This window comes from Lepisma saccharinum, chromosome 5 (genome assembly GCF_977018435.1).
Source record: "Lepisma saccharinum chromosome 5, izLepSacc3.1, whole genome shotgun sequence".
NCBI lineage: Eukaryota > Metazoa > Arthropoda > Insecta > Zygentoma > Lepismatidae > Lepisma > Lepisma saccharinum.
Genome location: NC_139233.1, coordinates 4,225,864 through 4,252,435, shown reverse-complemented (window position 1 = coordinate 4,252,435; position 26,572 = coordinate 4,225,864). Strand labels below are relative to the sequence as shown.

General features: G+C 36.5%; 1 protein-coding gene across 7 annotated transcripts in view; it reads right to left on the bottom strand.

The window, feature by feature from the left end:
- The window catches only part of LOC145987616 (uncharacterized), a 122,134-nt gene that overhangs the window by 51,414 nt on the left and 44,148 nt on the right, over positions 1 to 26,572 (bottom strand). The window contains exon 7 of one of the 7 annotated variants that reach the window (XM_083122010.1): positions 9,350 to 10,968. The exons of the other annotated variants lie outside the window; for them this stretch is intronic. Coding sequence (XP_082978136.1) covers positions 10,358 to 10,968 — 611 coding nt within the window. The 3' untranslated portion in view covers positions 9,350 to 10,357. Of the gene's footprint in view, positions 1 to 9,349; positions 10,969 to 26,572 lie in introns of those variants that run through there. 7 annotated transcript variants of the gene reach the window in all.

The following is a 26,572-nucleotide window of genomic DNA, read 5'->3' as shown; positions in this document are numbered from 1 at the left end:
ACATTATTCACTCTGTAAGGTGGTTTGCGTATTATTCACTCTGTAAGGTGGTTTGCGTATTATTCACTCTGTAAGGTGGTTTGCGTATTATTCACCTACTCAGCTCGGTTTGATTAAATTTACTCTGGTAATTCCATTTCAGTATACCAACAGTTAGGTGCATTTTGTTTTTACATCAAATGGCTGGCAAGAGGATTACAGATATACGAGGTGACAAAAAAAAAAAAAAAAACTGGACTCTCGTTTCTTTCTCTCTCTCTCTCCCTCTCTCTCCTTTCTTTTTTCAAGTTCTGGTACTTACCGCATTAGTGCCTGTTGTGGCAATCACCTTCAAAGTAGTTCCCTTCGGCATTCACACACTTCTGCATTAGTTGCTGCCATCTGTTGGTAACAGTACTGGAAGTTATTTTCTCTGAGTTCACGTAGGAGTTTTCGACTTGACTTCTTCAACTGAGTCAAAACACGTTCCCTTGAAGCCAGACTTTAGTTTCGGGAAGTCAGATGGTGCGAGATCCAGCAAGTAGGGGCAATGTTCCATGACAGTAATATTTTTACTCGCAAAAATTGCTTGACAGACAGAGCCTTATGGGCCGGTGCAAAATCCATCCATTTTTCCAGTTGAGGCCTCTTTCTCCTCACTTTTTGACGAAGTCTGGTCAAAACCTCAAGGTAGTAGTGCTGATTGACTGTACGCCCAGTAGGAACCCACTCAAACATTGCAATTCCATGAATGTCAAAGAACATAAGCAGCACTGTCACTTCTGATCAATTCTCATACTCTGTTGAAGTTTGTGTCAGTAACTGAAGACCGCGACCTGCCTGAATGATCATTATCTTCAACACTTTCCCTCCCATCTGAGAAACGTTTATGCCACTGAAAGGCTTGTACTCTGGACATACAAGTATCACCATATGCCTCAGTCAGCATTCGGAATGTTTCTGCTGGCGACTCTTTAAGTTTCACAAGAAACTTGATGATAATCCTTTGTTCCACTTTCAAACTAGCCATTATCCACCACGTGTTCACGGAATGATGCCTCACATGGAACTGTTAAGGTCAGGCAAGTCCACACTTCATGCAGACAAGAGGGGAGGTATGGTGCTTCGACACAACACTAACCATTTACTGCAACTGCTTCCATTTATGAAATATAAATTCAGTACTTTTTTTTGTGTCAGACCTCGTAAGATGACAGACCACACATCAGGAGAACCGAGGATGAATTTGGACTTTAGTTTGAGTGTAGTACATTAAGTACAATGCAGAGGCGTGTAGGAAAATACGATGATTATTACAATGGTTTACCAACAGTCAAATTTCAATTTTTATACATGTATTTCATAAGTTTGTTTTACAGACCTGCATTTTAGAAGTTAAAGGATCTATGTAATGCCGTGACAAAGAGAATCTTATGTACTTATTTTTTAAGTACATTTTAAATATTTTTGTATGTGGAGGAATGATAGATGTTTAGAAGAAGAAGACAACTTGCACATTGTCAGGATATATGGTTTTGTTGAGTGGAAATATGTCAGTAATGTGAATGATGGTGAATGCACGGATTGTGTAAAATGTTCTTTGCAGGTTAATAAAACCATAAGCATTAATAACGAAGACATTGTATACTTCATTCCACATAGTTCATCATTTTTCAACGCTCATCAATTATGAAATTTATTTATGGCAGCCATATCAGTCACACAGAAATGAATTCTTTGTTGCAATTCAAACAACATTTCTCTTGCAGCACATTGTGAAAGTGATGTTATCAGTTGCATAGGAAGTTTTCAAAATTTTCAGAGCTTTTATCAAAGCAGCCAAAACAGGCAATGGTATTTCTTATATCAAGAGCTTTCTTCATTCATGCAACACTGATACCTTGATAAGTACGTCTGGGAGGTTGCGATATTTCACATAACCACTAACAGTTGTGTAGTAAACTTCAAATTCCATCATAAAAATGAAGAGAAAGTTATGAACATAGAAATCCTCCAAAAGATGTCCGACATTTTTTTCAAATGATATTTCGATTTAGTTTATTTTACATCATTTTTCTGCCACCTTTAGCTAATCGTGACAAAATATATTTCAAATCTCTGCAAGTATTGGCGAGGATTTCAGTCTTGCTTACATTGTTTCTACTATTTGAAATATTGTCACATTTTCTGGTCTAGAAATCAAGATAACAGAAGTGGTGGGGCTTGACATGCAGACTACATATTGTTCTGAGGAAAACCACTAGTAGACTTCTGAGATAGAGAGACTCTCTCTCGTCTTCACTGTACTATGGAGTTTAATTCTTATATCACATATAGAACTGTCACTATATAGGGTGTATTTCCTACCGGTAGCTTACCTTGAAAGCTATTACCACAACCCAATCATCCTCAAAGTGTGTTCCCAGCACTTTCACTCATCTCACTTACAAAGTGGATTCTTTACCACAGCTTCACAACACCACGTGTAATCAATCCTACATTTGCATGTTAAAATGAGATAAGAGGTAAGGTCCTTCGACTGCAATTTTCTCTCCTTGTTCATGAGGGTAACTCGTATCGGAGCTCTTTGACAACTCTCATGAAGAACCACACAAGGGAGAAAACTACATGTTTACAGTAGGTTTGGTAATATGGAATGTCTTCAATTTTCATATCAGGGTTGCTACGATTTTTTGATTATGAAATTCCCTGACATTACCAGGTTTTCCAGTCCAAGAAGGAACATTTTCTAGACATGTTTATCATCATGATTTTTGCTTTTGAACCTTGTTTTTCAATTAAATATATAATCCGTTAAAAATTATGAATATTTACTTTCACAAATTTCATTCTATACACACAAGAACAGGTGAAAATTAGAAGAGTAGAATGTAAAATTACAATTGGCATCAAACGTATTGGGTGCTACAATCACGTGCATCCACTCTTCAGGCTAAGGTAACAGAGGTTCATTATTTCACCATAACAGATCTCCACTCCACAATATAAAAACAACAGAAAAAGTTCATAAAACATACACAATTTTTCATTTTCTTGCAGATTTATAGTGTCGTAGGAAATGCTGCTGCTTTTTTGCTTACATTTATAAGTACACAGTATCTGGAGAATTTTTTGTTCAATATAGGAATTCTATAGGAAATTCCAAATGACTAAGATCTATAAAATAATAGATGATAACCTCATCTTCACCAACCTTTCCAATAATTATGATCATATTGTAAATGTACTTTAGTTATCAATCAGATATCTGGTCTGCAAGTTTTACTTTGATATTCTTTCTAATATCTAGTATTATAAAAGTGAAAATTTATTACAGAAATTCAAAGGAACCATAATTTTGCACAAGGCTGAGAATCATAAGAACGAAAGAAACAAGTTTCCAAACTGAATCTTTTTTAGGAGTCGAATCACAAGAACCAAATCCAGAAGTGGAAGTGAACTGCTTGTTCATTTTGCAACATTTTCTGTTGCAGACTCCAAAATGCACGTAAATTCCAGACAATCTGCAAAATTGCCTAACATTTCAGTGACAAGCCAAATTCCCTGACATTTCACCGTTTTCCAGGTTTCCAGATGCATAGCAACCCTGGATTTGTTTGGTGTTCCGAGTGGCATTTGCCACTTTGGAAAGTAAATTATGTCACTTAAACACAACTGAACTGATTTGATTACTGATTCACTACTTTCCAGCTACCAGTTCAGAACACAGGCATTATATAATACTCTGAACAAAACAATTCTTTGTACCAAATCAATATTTTGACTGAGTTTTAGAGTTCTTTTTAGTTACTTACTCTTATGAACATTTGATACCAATGAAATGCAGAGGAAATGCAAATATATTATTCTCGTGATTAAGGACCTTTAGGTGTCCTTTCAGTGAAACTAAGTCACCTGATGAACTTTGTGAAACAAATTAATTTGCAGATTTGAGGAACACACACTACACAACAGTGTAAAGTCACAAAGTCTGGCACAAATAAACTTTATTGCCAGTGGCGTAGCGTTATTGAACGCCAATATGCCCGGCATTCCCAGATTTAAAATGAGAAAAAAAATGTGTGAATCCTGTAAACATTACTAATTATATATGTCTGTTTGAGATATACGGTATTATAATAGCTATTTATCTCGATACGCCTACAATGCTCCACTAAACAGATCTCGTTGTAGCATTTTTCTACTGTCTTGGCTGGACAGACGCCGGGGACATTTGGTGTACATGACTCTTTCTGCCTGGGGGGAAAGTTTGGATCTCTACAGTATGGGCGGAATGATATCTTGCAAGCCGGAGCACCCATATTGGTTCTAGGGCTCATGTGACCCTTCCTGCTTTACGATTCAGACAACAAACCTACCCGGTTCTTCGAGCTTGTGCTGTGCTGCAATACATAACATGACTTGCGTAACTTTACCGAACTCGAATATACAACTTCCTTGTGTAATTTATCGTACGCCCAGCGATGTGTATTAAACATTTAAAAAAATAACAACACAGTTTCCTTCATCAGGGTTTTCAAACCTCATGGTATGAAAGGTTAGAAACTGAGATTAGTTATTTATTCAGGGCATGGGTGAAGTTGAACGTGTGGCTGCTCTACCACTTAACCTGCAAAACTAAGAAAGTTTATTTGTTCGTTAATATGCAAATCCATTATATTTTGTCAATGGAAATGTTTAGCTATTGTTTCAAAACTCTTAACATCGAATTATCTCTCGACGAAATTATTTAAAAATATTTTTCAGGTTTTTATGTCGCAACGTGATGTATGTCAGACACTGGTCTGAATTATTAATCACCAATGTCATGTCAGTAGTGTGTACAGTAGGTGCATCATCTGCCGATCTCTGTGGCAGAGTGGTTAGCATGGGTATTCTTTGTGTCCCTTCAACTTCATCAATATCGTCACTTATAATGCTCATCTTCGTGATTAGCCAAAAGTGGCAGAAAAGCTAAGTAAAATAAACCAAATCAATCAATAGTTAGATCATCCACAATAATAATGCATCTACTATTGTTCTAGAAGTGCTTATAATTCTAGTAGGTTTTCTAATGACTTGCGTCATAGGTTTCCTTGGTTAGCTGGTTGTGCTGAGAGAAACAAAATATAGTTTTTCTACACATGTACTATGTTTTGGGCAAAAGACTGTGAATGGTGTAAGATGTTCTGACTTCAACAACCTAATTTAAAAAAAGCTTCAAAACACCATCTTCCAAACTTTTGTTGCATAGTGAGGCATCTCATTTGCTAGCTTTTAAATATGCACGGATCATGTTCTATCGGAAGCCGGCCGGCTACGCCACTGTTTATTGCAAATGTTATTGCTCATTTCTGTCCCACTTTACAGCAGTTACAGACTGAATGAATATGGCTTCATATCACTTTCTGTTCAAATCAATGGTATTTTCCAAACTAGCACAGTTTGAAGCAACTACTGTCCACATATAGAAGATTTTGACAGAACAAATTTGCCTCCCAGTCATGTGTTTCATGCGAGAATGAATTTTGCAATCTTCATGCGAGGACTTAAAGAAAGGGAAACTGCCATTACTCGTTTACTCAATCCTTTCTTGAATGTTCACTTAACACTAGAGAAAATTTCCCTGCAAACTTAATGAAAACAGCCATTTCCTGATCTTTCTATGTTCATGAACCATTCTACCAACACAACTTTGGATCAAATTGTTTGTAATTTTTCGCCAATTTTATCCATTTCATAATCTTTCCAATCCCAAGGAGAAATTGAGGCCAGGTTGAAATTTGAGTAATCAACATGTGTATTGAAACACAACTTTTTGGATTCAAACATTATTAAGAATTCAGTTCAGAGGAAACAATGGATGGAAAGATGGATGCTATGTCCAGCTTGTCATTGATACTAGAATCACAATAAAAGTGGTTCATTTTTATCAGTTGATAATAGTTTTTATCGTAGAAAAACAAATCCAATGTTAATTATTATTATTTCAACCATTCAAGATTTATCAACGACACCAAAAATTTCTGACAATGTCCACATAAGCATGTAAGGATATAGGTGTTCAAATTTCTTCTGAAATCTCTCTTTTGAATAGTTGCCAGGTAACAGAGAATGAAAAATCAACTATATTTGTTCACTTCTTTTATATTGCAATATTTAAATTGCAAATTTATCCTTTTTTGCCTACAAACACAAAGACCTGTTATGCTACTTAACTCCCACAAATTTATACATCTTTGTTTTCCATACATCATCCTGTTTACTTCATTATCTCAAGTGGCTTTCAGTGGGACTAGACTGTTACATATTTTTTTTCCAAAATAAAAACAGCTGTTACACTTTTATTTCAACTTACATCAGTGGTTCTCAACCATTTTTCAGTCCACGACCAACCTTGAAGGATGTTACACTTCATGGAACCCATAAGCATGGGCTCTGGCAGAATTATTTGTAGGTGTGTGCACCCAGTTTATAATCATATTTTAGCTAACTTCAAATACTTTAATAAGCCCACTTTTATGCTTGCTTAAACAAATTACACATATTTCATTCTAGAAAAGTAAATATGTCGAACATCTAAGTAAACACACAGGAAGAAATTGAAAACATATTTTTCTTTCCAATGAACTAATGTGACTAATGTTCAACGGTAGTGTGTTAACAGAAAATTAGTTTAGACTACGTACAACACATTTCTTCTCAATTATTAAAACAATATATCTTAGTAATTTAAATGTAATAGGTTTTTAAGACATTTTAATAAATATTCTAGCCCAACTTCGTGACCCACCTAACATGCCTTTGGGTCCCAGCAATGACTTACATGTATTGTAGTTAGTTGAATGCATGTATATTAATTGAAGGTATCATGTTACATTATATATTCCTTGCTACTGACACAGGTTTCTTAGTTACATTACAATTATTATTTCCTGTATTTATAAAAAATATACACATTAGTAGTTAACTTTGATTCCTTGCTTGATGTTAACATTTTGGTTTTTAATCTGTTGAATGACGAGCAAAGCAGTGTACCCCACAGCTAGCTAAATTTGTGCAAAGCATCCCACCAGCTGTTTTAGTGTCACTATGTTAAACCATAGGAGCATCCCCACAGCTAACCCCAAGGGTCAACCAAACATCCTCCAGCCAACATTTTCCACTTCAAGAGCTGGAACAAAGTACAACTGATAAAAGCATAGCAAGTGTATGCTGAATGCAGAGTTGGAAACTAACCAAAGGCTCAAAATTACTGACTGAACTGACCAAAATACCTAAAAAGTGACCAATATACAGACCAATTTAATTACAGCCAACTGATAAATTAACATTTCAAAAGAAAATCCAGGACTTCATTTAAAATATATTATCTGGCCTCCACATCTCGTATAGCTAGCCTTCTTCACACATTTTTCTTTTATTTTTACTGAATACAAAATTAATTTTTAAATACTGACTTCAGTGACCATTTACTCTAAAACTGACAAATTACAGACCAAGATGAAAAACCGACTTTTACTGACCACTTCCCATCAACATGTAATGTCAGTTGAGGTTAACACAAATTTGTAGACTGGGGTGTCACCTTATTTCAAAATTAATACTTTCAAAGAACAATTCAAGAAATGATCATACTAATACTATCATCAATAGGAAAGAGAGAATGAAAGCACAACCATAAAATTGGAAGTTATTTATCGACATCAGTCCATATTTTTTTGGTGCTTTGGTCTTTCATGGGGTGTCCAAAAATCGCATGCGACACTTTCACTGAGTACATTAGCCTCGGAATGTTCAAAATCTCAATTTATTTTCTCCCAGTATTGTGTGAAACCCAATTCTTATAATTCTTGGTAAATTGATGCATATATTTGGAATGGAATACTCACACACCAACATTAATAAATACTTTGAACAACATTTAATTACTACAATTTTCAAGCATCTGAATGATCAACAGTAAAAGAACTGGCACTCGTATAGGTTGTTAGTTCAAAGTTGTAGCAGTGCAGCCGTAATTAAAAGGCAATAATTTAAATTTGTCAATTTGCTACTTTAAATTTTATTTTATATGGACGTCAAACTTGGCCCCTTACATTAAAAGAGGAACATAAATTAAGAGCATTTGAAAATAAAATCCTTAGAAAAATATTTGGACCTAAAAGGGGTGAGTGGAGAAGGTTATATAATTTAGAACTGCATGATTTGTATTCATGTCCAGATATTATTAGAATAATTAAATCAAGAAGACTTAGATGGGCAGGTCATGGGGCACAAATGGGAGAGGAAAGAAGAGTTTACAGGATTCTTGTTGGAAACCTGATGGTAAGAGACCTGTAGGAAGGCCAAGACAAAGATGAAGGGATATTGTTGAGATGGACCTAAGGGAAATTGGTAAGGATGGAAAAAAAAAAGATTGGATTGATCTTTCCTAGGATAGGGACAGTCAGATAGATGTGGCTGCAGTCATAAACCTTCAATTTGTCAGTTTAGATTTTTCAAAACATAATTGTAAGTCATAAGACACTGCTTTTATGAATTCCCCTTGGTGTATGCTAAACTTTACCGTCCTCTGCTGCATGCTGCAAAACAACAAGAGACTGGAAGAGTACCAAGCAGTGACACAAGTTCCCAGAAAGATTGTGTCTGTGGCCACCAAAATTAACAACTTGCATAAAATCAGTTTCCAAATAAATAAGTATTGCTACAGTATTATTCATTCCCTGAAACATACATCACTGTTTTGGATGGCTAGGGGAGCAGCAACACTGCAGGATCCTAAATGCAAATTGCCAATTAATCATCGCATCCTCGCAGGATAAGGGGTGACAAAAAGGTATCGGATCAAGTGCTGCATTGCACTATGAGTAAGATTCGGAGGATTTCACTATGACAAAACCAACCTCAACGAACAAAATCAACTCTTTCAAATATGTGAAGGAGGCCAAAACAACACTAAGATTATGATTATGCTTGTTAGTTTGAATTGTTTTAAGTTCACTTCATGCACAGATAGGCTAATCGGGACTGAAGTTTAAAGTAGGATCTGAACCGCTGTGCAATGTACCTCCGCTGGGTATCGAACCTGGGGTAAGACTATGTTTCAATACACGTGTATCCTTGTGAAGTCTCACTTGTTGGATAACAGTTCAGCAGCCCATTTGTCAAGCCACATCTTTCAATGCATCATGTGACAAAAAATAAGAGTACCAAACCTAACTTGCCTCCTTGCAAAAGCATATAGGAATGGTGTTACAATGGAAAGAAACTCTTCACGTAAAATAGCATTTTATTTCTGTGTCGTCATAAGACTTACGTCCTGGTCAATAATGATAAAGTAAATGAAGAAATAGCCTTCAATCCAGAGCGATATGCTTTAACATATGAGAATTAAATGTATGTTGATGACACCAACGTACAATCAGTACTTTGAGGCTATGAAATGTTATATTCTGTTGCTTTGCTTGCATCCCACATTTCAAACATCAAATTTCCAGTTCCCAAAATAAACAGTACATCAATTTGGATAAAACTTATTTTGGAGATAAAATCAAATCATTGTTGCTATTTAAATACCTGGACAGGGAAAATGACTACATGGAACAAAGTTATCCACATAAAGATTAAATGTTGTAGTGAATTATTTACAGGTTGGCTACAAACAGACCAAATGTACTCAAGACCGATATATATATATATATAAAAATAAAAACAATTTCTGCAATATGTTTGCCCACTTTTTAAACACTATATGTCACAGACACCTTATTGTTCAAGTTGTCATGCAAGTTGCATAGCACAATAAGCATATACTCAAAATGATCTGTAATTGTATGCATTCCTGCATAGCAGACATAGATTTCTCTATCCCTTAAAAATTTTGCTACTTTTGCATCTATGTAATGTTACACAAATCTAATATCATCACTCTACTACAGACTATATAAATATTACACTTTAGTATTTGTGTATACAGAGCATATAGCTGATATGACTAGTCACATTATCATATTTTCCACATGAAACTATTAGTCTATCTTTAATCTACTGTGTTATTACATTAATGAAAATATAGCAATCACATCCTAAATTCTGTTAGTGATTAGATTTTTACACTGAATTCTTATGATAAATTTTGCATGCATTTCATGTGATTACTATTATAAATACACACACTCACCAATACTTTACATACATGTAATGTTTTGTTTTGAAAATTCCTTTCAGTATATTTTCTGACTACCAATGACACACACATCAATCTTCAGATAAAACTAATATATCAAATAAATATTCCATTGATTACGCTGAACTGGAACAGTTTTAAAATAATTGCAAATAAAGCACACACTATCTAATGATTCACACTGCATGTCTACTCCAAAAATATAGGATCTACATTTCCTCCACCATGAAAGTTTGGCATTTCACAACCAATCGCTGCAGAAGTGGTCGTGTCAGCATACTGGTGTGTGTTCGAAGTTACAGCTTGTAAAAACTGACTCGTATCTGTACTGCAGATAGCCGATGACCCTTCGGTGCTGTGATTTGCAGCAGTAGACGCTGTTGTTAATGGGGATTTATCCTGTGTCGTATCCCCGAAAATATTCTCAATTTGTTCACTTTGCATAACTGAGCATTCCGGCTTCCTCGACCTGATGCTTGTCCTGGTGATGGGATATCCCCGCTTCTTATACTCCAACCACAATGTTCGATTATTCACTCCATACATTCTGGCAGCTTTGCAGAACCCTATGCCTCCTGTTCGAACGGCTTCCAAAGCCTGCAAGAAATTCTCATCAGTCTGAGTGTTCGTTCTTTTCCTTTTCACCAGAGTAGGGTATGTCGGGTACATCATCGAGTTCGTACCATCCTTTTTTGCAGGGAATGAAGTTTTGTTATACATTAGATTTGGAGTGAAGGATGCGGGGCTTGTCAACGCGTGCGAGGCACCTGTTACAGGCAGGTCCATCATCCACTGAAATCCTGGGGAAGGAGAACGTCTATTAGGGTTGGTACTCACAACACTTGGATACACAGCTTCTACTAAACAAGACTACCACACTTCAGAGTTTTCAAAGAGTCAAATTACAGGCAATCAAAACAACTTGACTGCAGCAAAAAAAAATGTACATCCAAATACGCACACTTGCTACAATTCAACTACATTATTCAATACTAATGCACTTTCTTCTTCCGAATTTCCTTTGGTCCACTTTCACTTAAAATGTTCATGAACTTGTGGCAGACATTTCACAATTGAAACAAAACTTATCAGATATCAATACAGCAAATATATTTGCTTACAAAACCATTTTTCAAATACACTGAAATCTTAAAACTACTTTGCATAATTTCTCTCTTGGCTACTATTTTTAAGCATCAGCGTGAAACTGATTAGCTTTATGTGGAATTTCACACACAACCAGTGAAAATAGAAAAAATAGATTGCTTACATTCTTAAATTTGTAGGAAACAAATGAAAAATCCATAAGGAATAATTTTTAGAGCCAATAATTATTAGACACTTTGCATGTTTTATTGAATAACAGAAAAATACTGTTTTCGTTAAGTTTATTATTTGTTTAACTACTTTTCCTACAAATACACCACTAAATTTTTTTAAGAGTTCTCTTCAAACTTAACATAGAAATGTACAATTTTTACATGTCCAATATAGTAACATTTTTATGTGTATTTTATTAATATATATATATGCTATTCAGTCAGGTAATAAATAATCGTGACATCTGAGCATAGAACATTGTCAGAATGTTTTGTAACATTCTTAACACATATAAGCTAAATTGGCATATTTACTTTTTTAGAGACCACCTGAGAGACATCTTTACTTGATCACATAAGTTTTAGTTGTAGTAAATCCAAAAGTCTCTCAGGTGGTATTTAAAAACGTAAATATGCCAATTTAGCTTGTGTGTGTTAAGAATGTTACAAAACATTCTGACAATGTATATTAATTCATGTAGGGCAAAAAGCTGTTTTTGTTGTTCGGAATCAATGTAAAAAAATGTAAGCTTAATTGTAACCCTACTTTAATAATAATAAATAATAATAATAATAATAATGCTCAGATGTCACGATTATTTATTACCTGACTGAGTAGCATTACTTATTCCTGTCAGTGAATATAAGGGGGTGTGGCCACTAATAAATTAATAGTAACAATAATCTTGTCAGTGAAATTACTGGGATGATGAGGGTGGATGGATAATAAAGTAAAATGAGATTTACTTGTTACCCACAAATTTTGCGTCTGATTGCCACATGATAATACGTAACCTACAGTGAGTTCACTTGAGTATTGTGTTGTTTGAATGTGGCCCTTGCTGCCATGTTCAAGCTGGAACCATGTTGCTTGCTGGGGATATTGGATATACGAGGCACGTTTAAAAAATAAGGGCAGATTATTTATAAAAAGTGACTGGCAACAGTGATCGAATCACGCATGTGCTGCAACATCAACTAGTCCATTTGCCACACATCAATCATGTTTTTGCTAGTCAGCTGTTGGTTATCATCCAAGTTAGAGCATGTTAAAATGGCTGTGCATTTACATAATCCCGCCAGCTGAGAAGTACAGTCTGTGATTTTATTGCATAATGCCAAAGGTCGTAATGCTGTCAAAATTCACGGAGAATTGTGTGAATGGTACGGTCCGCATGTAATGAGTGAAGGAAAAGTATGGCAATGGTGTGCGTTCACACCCAAAAAAGGCAAAAAAGTTCAAGCAAACTCCATCTGCACAAAAAGTCATGGCAGCTTTTTTCTGGGACCAACAAGATGTGCTTTGGTGGATTTCATGGAGCCGAGGAAACCAATCACATGGCAGGCGTACTGTAAAACTGTATCAAAACAAGACGTGCCATACAAAACCAAGAATGTGGAATGCTGCAATCACGAACTGTTATTATCCATGATACGCTAGAGCACACACAGTTGCCCCCACTCTCCAGAGTATTCAGAAAACTTGAGAAAATTTTTCTCTAACTAGGGACTTCGACCACTGGTGAAGGAGAAATTCATGTGAACAAGAACATTACGTGCAATACACCCAAAAGTAGATTGATTTAGAACTTCTTTTGTACTCTTACTAAAAAAAAAAATAATACACAAACGAGATCACAACTCAAGTTTAGATATTCAGACAAGATGGAAGATTAGAGTTCAGGCAACAAGACAAGACCTAGACTGGCATTTTCAGCTCCTGATAAAATCAAGAAAGTTTGACACTGTTCTTCATTCATGACACTAGTGTGTGTGTCCCATATTATCTTGGTACTTTCTCTATACACCCATTCCCCTTGCCAAAGACTGATAGTGGGATTGATCTCTGTTCATTCACCCACACCTCCAAAAAGAAAGGATCCAAGCAAAAATAATTATTCAGATACATCATTTCCCTTGTTTTCTCCCTTCCCATCTCATCTCATTCAAGAACCAGACCTCGTACATATGGTAAAGTTGAAATGGAATACTAATACAGTGTGTCCCACAAAGAGGTTTACACTATTTGAATGTTAATAACAGAGAAAGTATTACAGATAACCTGATGGAACTTGTTGTATCTGGATCTGTCATGATTAGTGCTTGTTGCCATTCATTTGTTTTTCTTTAATTTCAGTTCAGTTGCCAGTAGTGACAATTAATTGACAAGATGGCTGGGAACCTTTCCCTTGAGCAACGGAAGTGGATTTTAAAGTGTTTTTGGAAATGTGAGAACATGAAAGAAGTGTAGGGACGATGGCTGGCAGAATTTGATGTATGGACTTCTTGGGAGATCTTGTGAAAGTTTGTACCACTGCTTCCATCCCTCTTTCGTCCGATACTGATTTCTTCCTGCCACACCGTCCCAGATCAGACACAGTTCCTTCCCTCCCAAACTTGTCACGTAAATTCGTAACTGTTACACGTGACGGTGGCGCAGTATCACCACCACCATCAGCCACCACTTCCCACTTTGCCACAGCTCGGGGAACGAATTCTGTGAACAATGCAGTTTGCATCAGAAATAGGAATCAGCATTGCCTTGACATGTGCCCTTGAGAGAGGTTGGTCTGCAAGTGACAATTCACCATTCCTGAAGCGGGAAAACCAATCGTAAACTTGTGTTTTCCCAGAGCAGCTTCCATGTAAGCTGTTTCAAGCATTACAACTGTTTCCCCTGACAGAAAACAGAATTTCAGAGCCGCATGTTGTTCAAAGTTTTCAGCCATCAAAAAAATTGATGAACAAGTGAGAGGTGCTTAACAAAAAAATTTACTACGTGGCACCACAACTTCTAACCCGCAAAAGGCATCTTGCGGCGGAAGCATGTACTACAATGGGCCTGCCCACCAGAGAACGATTCCAGTTCCTTTTGGGTCCCCCCAAATACATATTTCAAGATAGATGCTCGTAGCAAGGATCAAAAATAGACTTCAATATTTACATGACAACTTAGTCAACAAATGTGGCTCAGTAGTGACATGCAAGATGTCAAGACTAGAGTATGAGAGAAACCTACATTTCTGAACTTCCTGGGACAACACAAGAAAGAATAAAATTAATACAACTGGAATTGATTAAAAATATTCCTGTATCACATTAAAATGTTGTATCGCAAAACAAAGTTAGAGACGAGGAGGGAAAATATAAATATATAGGCATTCCATACTTTCCTGGAATATCGGAAAAAATTGAAAGACTTGTAAGAAAGTATGCTGTAAAGTGTGGGATGCAAGCTCCAAAAACTTTAGAAAAGCATTTCACCGGGTATAAGAAAGATGGAAAAGAGGAAGAAATAAATGAGGGAGGGATGAAGGGGGTATATGGAATAGTTTGCCAATGCAGCAAGGAATATGTGGGTCAAACAGGAAGAAGCATGAATGTTCGATGGGGAGAGCATGACAAAGATATAAGGGAGGGGGTTCCCAAGACAGGGCTCTCCAAACATATCCTTGACGAAGCCCACGTCATCGCCAAACGGAAAGTGCTTAGGGAAGAGGAAAAACCTATAAGGAGGAATGTATATGAAGGGTTGTATATATGTAAGGGAAGAGAGAATAAATTAAACAGAGACGATGGGAATATCGACGAGATGTTCAAGAAGTGGGATGGGAAGGAATACGTAAAAATAGGTTTTAACATAACCCCGGAAGTAGTACGCCAAGCTGAAATGGAAGAGGAATTCTCACTTGACTTCACGTGAACTGGAAAAGGAGGTGTGGGGGGAAAGACTGAAGGGGAAATAGAGGGGAAGGAGAGGGGAGGCACCCGACCCCGTGCTCTGCGAGGAAACCTTGGAGTATTGCAATTGCAGCACATGCGGGCCGTGGCTATTTAGTTTTAAAGTTTCAAGGAGCAATTTTTAATCAGGAAAACAGTGTGATAAAATGAAGTGCACCAGTTATGGGTGTTAGGTTTTTAATGTTTTTATCCACACACACTTAACCAATCCCATATCCTATACATAATAACAGGTCAACGCAGTTATGAATTGTGTATAACCAAAAGTGAACAGCCTGAAGAAGGGAGCAGTTGCATCCCGAAATGTCATGGAAGCAGAATATATACTCGCAAAAACATAAGTTTTTAATATATTTTTATTATAATTGTGAGTAATTCGTACAACTTTCATCATGAATTCATACTGTAACAGCAAGTTAAGAGATCTAATAAACATATATTTTTTCAGATTTTCCTGTATTTGTATATGCATATTTTGGAGCTTATTTTTTTAATTTTTTGTGCTTATTAACTTGCTTATTTTACTGTTTGATTGTGCTTATACATCCGGTCTCTAGTTATGACCCCTTTTCCATGCACATTTCTCATATGACCAAATAGTAAAAACAGTGTTGGGAGAATGGTTTGACCATCAGGAAAACTGTGCAAGAGAAAGTGTCCTGGTACATGCAACAGGGGCCTGTTGGTAAACATTCACCAACAAAAGACACCCGTAAGAAGAGAGCAGTGAAAGTTTCGTCTGTTGTGCTCAGAGAGATTTAGCGAATAGCATGTCAGGAAAATCCACCAATCCAATATGAGATGGCCAGGAGGGTGATTATGGCTCCTTCTGTGAACAAGACCACCCATAACAGTCTCGGGCTGTGGTGCGTTCGTAAGGCCATACCGCATTGCAGAATGCAGAAAACTCTATGAAAGACACCTGGTGGGGTCTAAATGGAGGACTTCAACCCAAATAACCTTCTACATGACACTTTGATATACCACAAACTGAGCCAAAATTAAAACTCCAAGAAACTAACATGGACAGTCGCAAGTTTTATTTTCTCGCTTTCTCTTCACTTGTGCCTTCACTTTTTGTCAGAGATGAGTAGTTGACATTATCGTGTCTGTACATGTTAATGTGTTATGTTCCGAAATGACATACCTGTTAGTCAGGTGACGTGAATTATCAGCAATAATAAAATGTTTGTACAAATATTGTAGTGTATTGCAAATCCAGATAAGTGAAACTTTTATCAGCTCTCCTGAGAAGTTAGTGCAGATTGTTATGCAACAAAATAGTACACAGTATACATTAAAGATTGTGTCTATTTTTATTGTGAATGGTTTTGCACTTATGACAATATAAGGTGTGACAATGAATCGGGCAATTCTAAATACTCCACATTTAAGTCAAAATAATACATAATAAATAACAAAACATGCACAATTAAGGCAAAACGAACTACTTTATTCATGGAAGAAGAAATACAAAAAGAACATACAATCCTTACACTCTGATTTACTTGAAAAGAACATTAAGATGATCTCAATTTTGTTTGTTGTGTGGACACAATATCAATGTTTTTGTAATATGCTTTTATAGCAAATGCATGCTGTGCCCTGTTCCCCGACTCCGTCATAACTGAATGGAAAAAAAAGGAGCTGTAAGATGGCGGTAGTCATATGTTACCTCTGATGCAACAGTGCTGCACAAAGTTGCCAGATTCATTGTTGCACCTGTACAAACACTTTTGCACTGAATAAAACTAACAACAATGTGTTGAAGAATGAGATGCATTTTGGTGATGCAAGGGGATGAATACATGACAAACAGTTGATTGCCTCACCCATATTCCCTAATAGTTGAAAAACTCAACAACATTGCAGAACTTTTATAAATCCTCCCCGGAGACTAAGTGTAGCATTTTTTCTCCAAAAGCACTGTAATTGTGCTCACTGTAAAGACTCATAACTTCTCACTAATGCACAGAAAAGAACACATTTGAATTAAAATATATTTTGTTATTCATGTTAGGGGGAATAAAAAACGTGCTTGATAATAAAAAGACGTGAGTTAATAAATTATTTCCGTGAAACTAACATTAATTTGGAACCTTCATTCATGAAGGAGCTACAGGAACAACAAACACAAAATGTTGGTTCGACGCATGAACATTAGTTTCCTCAAAGCGTGCAAAACATGTGACATCTTCCCAAAGTTTATGCAATGGAAAGTGATGGTGAACAGCTTTAAAATGAAAAACGTGTACAATGCCCAACAGCGAGCTCCTACAGCCGTCATTGCTGACAAACACACAGAAATTCGACAGCTTGCACACGTGTGTGAAAAACAAAGAACAAGTCTCATATCAATGCTACCCCCAACTACTACTGCAACCTACTACTTAACACCCACCCATCCCCTGCCATAAAGTGGCTAAAAAGAAAATCTCTGAACACAACCACAAACTGACATACATGTTCCACAACAGCACAGATGCCATAGAACTACCAACCTCCATAGTGCAAGCCAAACATGCCAAACTCACTAGTATCAATATAGTTGACATTTACAACTCCATCCCGATTGACCTTGCCCTCACCTCAGTTGAAAGATGGCTTGCTACCAATAAGGTCTCAAAAGTAGAGTTTTTTCTGAGGTATCCAAGTTATTGGAAATTGGTTAAAAAAAAAGGTAAAGTGCTCCCCTGTGCATATCACCATGCCATGAAGGTGTATAGGGGGTGTGGGGGTAATGCCCCACACTTTCCTGATCCAGTCATGAGTGGGGGTGATGTGATCAGCATCACGCCCCTGACCGCCTTTACCCCCCAGGGTTTCCCCCAGCTAACCATGTTATTCGACGCTGGGTGGGCGCCGGGACCGCTTCCAACCTTAGAAAAGTTCCCGGATTTGAACCGGGCGGGGATCGAACCCAGGACCTTGGGCATGGTAATCAGACGAGTTACCAACTGAGCCACCGCGGCACAATTATTTTCAGTTTGAAGACTAATACGAGGGTCACTATTTATATTTTGAACCTTGGCAACACTGATTGAAGTTAGGTGCGATTTGACGTTTGCAGGGAATCGTCTGGCATTATTGACCATAACGTACTTCAAATGTTTTGTCAATAGCTTCATTTGTGTTGTTTATGTTGCGTTGGAGATTGCGCGACAACAATAAAATGGAATTAACTCGTGAACATTTTCGTGCAATGATTTTTTACGATTTTCGACGTGCATTATCAAGACAAGAGTGCATCGATCAACTTACTTCCACATTTGGCGATGAAGGCCCATCCTTTGCCACTGTGAAACGCTGGTATAACGAATTTAATCGTGGCCGCCATTCGCTCACCGACGAGATTCGCGAAGGTCGTTCAAAATCAGTTGTTGTTCAAGAAAACATTGATGCTGTGCAAAACCTAATACTGCAAGATCGTCATGTGACATACTGTGAGATTGAGGCAACCATAGGCATTAGTTCCACCAGCATATATAAAATATTACATGATCATTTAGCTGTGAGAAAGGTATGTTCTCGTTGGATCCCACACAATTTGACAAAAACTCAAAAAGACGCTCGCGTCAATTGGTGCAAACAAATGCTCAATAAATACAATCGTGGTGCTTCAAAAGACGTATATAAGATTGTAACAGGTGACGAATCATGGATAAATGCATATGAGCCGGAACGTAAACAGCAGTCGACTGTATGGGTGTTTCAAGATGAACCCAATCCAACAAAAGTTGTTCACGTTCGAAGCACATCGAAACAAATGGTCGCCTGTTTTTTCGGGAAAACTGGTCATGTGGCAACTGTGCCTTTAGAGGAACGTAGAACGGTCAACTCTGAATGGTACACAACAATTTGTTTGCCAGAGGTCTTCGGTCAAATACAGAAAACAAACAAACGCCGTCGGATCATTCTTCATCAAGACAATGCCAGCTGTCACACATCTCGTCTAACAACCGACTTTATGAACAGTCAAAAAATCGAATTGATGGGTCATCTGCCATACAGTCCTGATTTGGCACCCAATGACTTCTTCTTGTTCCCGAATGTCAAGAATAAATTGCGTGGACAATGATTTTCGTCGGCGGAAGATGCCGTTGATGCGTTCAAAAACCATATTATGGAGGTGTCTCAAGAAGATTGGAAAAACTGCTTTGACAAATGGGTCAAACGAATGCAAGTGTATTGACCATAAAGGAGAATACTTCGAAAAACAATAAAGCAGTTTTCAATGCCAAATTCCTGTTTTTTCATTGTTTGGCTCAAAATATAAATAGTGACCCTCGTACTGCATACAAACAGAAGGATTAACCATGGGCAACCCTCTGTCCGCTCCCATAGCCATTATTCTGAGGCACCTAGCTGAAAAGGATATCCTTCACTCACCAGAACTCCAGTATATAAGATATGGCAGATATGCAGACGACACCATTGTCGTTTACAAAAAGGATGAAGAAATAGATCTACTTATGAAAAAACTTAGCAGCATTCACCCCAGGCTGAAATTCATAATAGAACTGGAAAACAAAGGCAGCATCAACTTTCCAGACCTAACCATGAAAAGAAGGTGCAACAAATTTACCACCACAGTCTACAGAAAACCTGGGGCAAGGAACCAATATATCCACTCCCTCTCCAATCACCCACCCACACGTAAAGCTAATGTATGGCTTAACTTCTACCAAAGAGCTTTCTCGCACTGCACAAGCGAAAAGGATCTGAAGGAAGAAGTTACCGTGGTTACAGACATAGGACTTCAGAATGGGTCAACTTTCTACATGGTGTAGCAAAGCTGAAATGCAGGTGCAACAACCTAACAAAAACCACCCAGCCAGCAGCAATAAAGCAAAATGGATTGCCTTCCCTTACCCCCAGACTACATCCAACCACCTAGCCAAGACCCTGAAACAGTATGACATCAAAACTCGCACACAAACCAGTGAACAAAATAGCCAGTGTCCTAAACAAACACAAGAGATCTTTCCTTTCACCACTTGACAACCCAGGAGTATATGATGCCAGTGCGTGTGCAACTCGCATTACATTGGCAGATCCATCAATGAACGTATACAACAGCACTGAACCGATGCAAAAAAATCCCAACCCACTGCTGGACTAGCAAAGCACCTCAAGTTTAACAAAAACAGGATCCAAAAAGTTTCAGTCAGGCATACAGCGTACACACTGATTGACACAAAAATCAAAGAGATGCACGCAATTATGCACTTTCCACACGATCTGAATATCGACAGTGCTCAGGCACATCACGTTTGGCTCCAGCTTTTGCAACCACTAAAACCAATCAAGCACAGAAGACCAACTGGCTACACCAGCGCTCCTAGCGGTAAGCGAGGAAACAACAGGAACTGGAAGTCAACCCAACAGTGAAACATAGAGTTCCCAAGTGTATGGTGACAGAGGCCACCTAGAACATTTACCGAACTTAATAGAACATTTACATTTTCGCCAAAAATCTGTTCTTATAAATTTTGTGAAGCAACTTTTTCTTAGTATTGGATAGTCCTACAAATACAATATTGGTTTTGTTTTGAAGCTCTTTGCGTCTGTTTTTTAAAATCAATTCACATTGCGAAATCGATTTCATACAGATTTTTATTTATTTTATTTTTATTCAACAAAGTAAAGATGTACATACATGGAAGTGGTTGATTCACGATTGTCACTACAAGGGATGCGATTATGATTTACGTTACATTTAATTGAATATAATAAACCTTGGTGTGTAGTTTGTTTATGTTTATATTGTGTAGTAGTTGTGGTGTGTTTGTGTGTATATATTGTGTTATAGTTGTGATGTGTTTGTATGTGTCTTGTGTAGTAGTTGTGCTGTCGAATGTGTTTGTGTTCGTCCTGTGTAGTAATTGTGCTGTCTAATGTGTTTGTGTTTGTCTTGTGTAGTAGTTCCTCCATTCATATTGGGGGTTAGGCGTAGAGCTGACAACTCTGCACTGTAAAAAGACATGTCAAGAAACAGCAATATAAGGCCATGGATGTTCCCAAGGTAAAAGAGTCCCCCGTTCGGATCTCCGGGTGGGGACTACTTTGGGAGGTCCCCGGACTAAGGATAAGATCTACGTTAGGAATAAGGATATTAAATTAGGCACCTGGAATGTTCTGAGCCTTTACCGGCCTGGGGCATTTCAGTGTACAGTTAATGAGATAGTTAAGTATAAATTAGATGTAGTAGCTGTCCAGGAAGTTAGGTGGCCAGGAGAAGGGAATTGTAAAACTAAAAATTATACTTTTTTCTATGGTGGTACTGAAAATCATAATTTTGGAACAGGCTTTTTCATAAATAATAGAATTATCTCGGCTCTTAAAACAGTAGAATTTATTACTAATAGGATATCATATGCAGTTTTACAGGGTAGGTGGTGTAAAATTATTTTAATAAACATACATGCACCAACGGAAGATAAAGATGATAATACTAAAGATGATTTTTATACAGAGTTAGAACAGGTCTTTGATAAATTTTCTCAGTATGATATGAAAATTCTGTTAGGTGATTGTAATGCACAGATTGGCAAAGAAGAGACATTTAAACCCACGATTGGTAAAGAAAGTCTTCATGAATTAAGTAATGATAATGGTATAAGATTGATTACTTTTGCAACCTCAAAGAATTTAATTGTGAAAAGTACCACTTTTAAACATAAAGATATCCATAAATATACCTGGTGTTCTCCAGATGGTAAAACTCATAATCAGATAGATCATATTCTCATTGATAAGAGAAGGCATACTAGTATAATTTACGTTCGTACACATAGAGGTGCTGACTGTGCCAGTAACCATTATTTAGTAATTGCTAAATTAAGAGAAAGACTCTCAGTGATAAATCATAAGCAACAAAATCTAAAAGTTCTAAAATTTGATACAGGAAAGTTTACTGATGAAAGAATTAAGAAAGATTACCAAATTAAACTGTCAAATAGATTTGATGTTTTGCAGGATTTAAATGATGATGAAAATATAAATGAAGCAGACGTAAATAAGAATTGGGAGCACATACGTAATGCAATAGAATCAGCAGCTAAAGAAAGTATGGGATACCATAAACCGAGAAAGAGTAAACCATGGTTTGATAATGAATGTCATAATCTAATAGAAATAAGAAATCAGGCTAGACTTAGGTGGTTAAATAACTCTGATGATACTTATCTAAACAATTATAATAGAATAAAGCGAGAAGTTAACCGCACATTTAGAAGTAAAAAAAGAGATTATTTAAAAAGCAAAATTAACGAAATTGAAACAAACAGCAAAAATAAAAATATCAGAGATTTATATAAAGGTGTAAATGAGTTTAGAAAGGGGTGGCAACCTAAAGTAAACTTGATAAAAGATAAAGACGGTGATTTTCTAGCTGACCCAAGCGATATTCTAAATAGATGGAAGAACTACTTTAATGACCTTTTAAATGTCCATATAGGAGATAAATCAGAAGTAAATGAAGTCCACACAGCAGAACCTTTAGTTCCAGAAAATAACTTGATTGAAGTTAAGGATGCTATTAAAAGGCTAAAGAATAACAAAGCACCTGGCATTGATTTAATACCAGCTGAGTTAATTAAATATGGTGGAAATTCATTAATATGTCAAATTCATAAATTAATTTGTTTAATATGGAATAAAGAAGAAATCCCTCAACAGTGGAAAGAATCCATAATTGTTCCTGTGTTTAAAAAAGGTGATAAAATGAACTGCAATAATTACCGTGGAATTTCTCTACTCTCAACAACATATAAAATATTATCTAACATTCTTTTAACAAGACTAACCCCATATGCTAATGAAATTATAGGAGATTATCAATGTGGATTTAAACGTAACAGATCAACTACAGATCAAATTTTTCACATCAGACAGACACTTGAAAAAAAGTGGGAATATATTCAAAATGTCCATCAGCTATTCATTGATTTCAAAAAAGCATATGATTCGGTCAAAAGAGATAAATTATATAATATATTAGTAGAGTTTGGAATACCTAAGAAGCTTGTTAGTATGATAAAAATATGCACCAGTGAAACAGAAAGTAAAATTTGTGTGGGTATTAATATGTCTGACAAATTTACAATTCATGATGGGTTAAAACAAGGAGATGCATTATCTCCTTTGCTCTTTAATTTTGCCTTAGAATATGCTGTTAGGAAGGTAAAAGAAACTAAAGAAGGACTAAAATTAAATGGTGTGACTCAGTTGTTAGCATATGCAGATGATGTAGACTTACTGGGGGATGATGTGAATACAATTAAGAATAATGCTAAAATATTTTTCAAAACTGCTAAAGAGATAGGTTTGGAAGTTAACAAAGAGAAAACTAAATATATGCTTACAGGCCGAAACCAAGTGTTAGGTAATAATCAAAATCTAATTATTGATAACAACTCGTTTGAACCAGTTTCCAAATTCAAATACTTAGGAGTAATATTAACAAATGAAAATTATATTAAAGAGGAAATAAAAGGTAGGCTTAAGTCAGGAAATGCATGTTACTTCTCTCTTCATAAACTTTTGTCTTCTCGCTTAATATCTAAGAAACTAAAAGTTAAAATATACAAAACAGTAATTTTGCCTGTAGTATTATATGGATGTGAAACTTGGTCCCTTACATTGAAAGAGGAACATAAATTGAGAGTATTTGAAAATAAGATCCTTAGGAAAATCTTTGGACCTAAAAGGGATGAGGAGACAGGTGAGTGGAGAAGGTTACATAATTTAGAACTACATAATTTGTATTCATGTCCAGATATTATTAGAATAATTAAATCAAGAAGACTTAGGTGGGCAGGCCATGTGGCACGAATGGGAGAGGAAAGAGGAGTTTACAGGATTCTTGTTGGGAAACCTAATTGTAAGAGACCTGTAGGAAGGCCAAGACGAAGATGGAGGGACAACGTTGAGATGGACCTAAGGGAAATTGGTAGGGATGGAAAAGAGTATATAGAACTTGCTCAAGATAGGGAAATATGGAAGGCCTGTGTTGCTGCAGCCATGAACCTTCGGGTTTAAGAAGGCTAGGGAGTTAGTTAGTTAGTTAGTTAATAGAACATTTACAAGTTGGTTTCCGGGAAATAATTTAGTAACTCACTCACGTCTTCTTATATTTTTTTTTACTTCCAAAATACCAATGTTATCTAAAGTTAGAATAGCTTTCATATTACCCATGGCACAGGAAGAAAGTTTTGCTATTTTTGGCTAATATAGGCTATTTGTGAATGCTTGGTCTGCTGTTATTGGATATCTTGAAGCCCTGTCCGAAACTTGAACACACTTGTATGGGTCGTAAAATTGTAGTTCCCCGATTTTGCTATCACTTAATGCTCAATACGTATAGCAGCAGTGCAGCATAACAGTAATTTATTTACACACTGTAGCGTAGGTTTTCTTATTTTGGTGAAGCTATACATCAAGTAGAGATGAACATAGTAGCATGCCTCCAGCATTGCCAGTAGCACAATAGTTATTCTAACTAGATTCATCTATCCATATGCTGCCTAAATTGTATATACAAAAAATGATGAATTTTATATGAATTATAATGTGACCTCCATATCAAAATATTTTCAATTTTCTTTTAATCATTTGCTCCAGTTCCCATACCCTTCTTCTTCCCTCCAAAAAGTCCAGAACAATTGCCACCCACAGCCTCTCAAAATGTGGGCACAAAACCACATTCTGCTGTCATGAAAGCCGAAAATAGATAATTTTGGAATCTTCTCATTTCTGGCTGTGGCATTTTGCAGCCAGTAACAGAAGAACTTTATGCACAGTTTATATTTAAGAGCTATCTGAATAACATTGTCAGTTTGGCCTATTTCTTTCCTTTGCCGTTTCTAAACAAACTTCACCAACTGCTTAGTCACATAAAAATTCAATCAGACAATTGGTATAGAAAACAATAGACCTCCAACAATGAGTAACATTGCATCCAAGAGGAGAAAGTAACAATGTTTATAAGTTGCCCACATTTACATGGTGGGAAGCCAAGAATGGAATTCACTTGCCCATTAAAAAGCAATAGGTATGAATCCAGGATAACATAATGTTGTTGCTCTCTATTCATTTTCCATCAAGTATTCATTCATACTCATAACCACAATTAATCCTAGCTTACCCGAGGGGGGAGAGGTACTGTCAGGCACAGTGTTATTCGAGATGCTCATGCCAGTGACACTGTAAAATTGGTTGGTAAAGATAGTATTTTTTTAATTATTATGGTTTCTGAGTGTTTTAGCAAATAGTAAAATATGTGTGCAATAATTGGTCATTATTTTTTAATGGTATTTTTTGTGCTTATTATTATTATTAAATAACTGTACATATATAATGAACAAAGGAAGCAGTGATTCAATAACAAAATGGTTTCTTGGGTTTTAGTGATAAAAGAGTGTGGGCCTCAGGCTTCTCATACGGCATGGGTAAGCTGGGGTTAAATATAAGATTGATTGACCAAAGAAATTAAAGGATCTTTGTCTGACATATACTATGTATAAAATAATCCATGCTTATTTTCTAAATTACGAATACTCAAAATGACAAGCAATTTTCCAACCATGTTTAAAAAATTAAAATTGCATAGTTCCCAAATGTGCCATCCTAATAGTTTCAGTTAGGTACAAAAGTAGAAATTACAGCCACATATCACGACTTGCAACCATTAATTGGAACAATGGCTGTTAAGTATGGCTCAAGTTCCAAGTGTGTAAGTCTGATCTAATCATGATACATGCGTGTTTTCTATCTTTACTGCATTTGTTGTGCAGTATGATTTTTACATCCTGCCCTTGTGTGTTTACATGAGTGGATAGGTAGGTCAGGTTTGGTGCTCTAAGCATTTATACAGTGTGGTCATAAAGTCATTTCCTGATATGAAAATTATAGCAAGTTAAGTATAAGCGCTAGGCAGATGTGGTTTTGCAATCATGCAAGTTTTTATTCCTGTACCATGCTGACATATGTGAACCATATTAGTGACACGGCAGTCAGTAGCATCCAAAATGGTAAATTTGCAAGAAAAAGTGAGGAGCACTGTTACCACCAATTACAGTGCAGCACTTGTTTCAGACAGGGTATGGACAAATGGCACTTATTGCGAAGAGCATAAAGAGTTGGAACACAAAGTGTGATTTTTAAATTCGATGGGGTTCTACAAGAATTGAACTAAAGTTCTTTGCAGGTATCTGGATACCAAACTGGTGAATTGGGAGAGGTGGTCTGTTTTCTGGCCACCCAAGTCATGCCAACTATCTGAGTGCTCGGCGAGCAACATAATCGCTCAGTTACTTGACAGCCAAATAAACGTTGTTCGTCA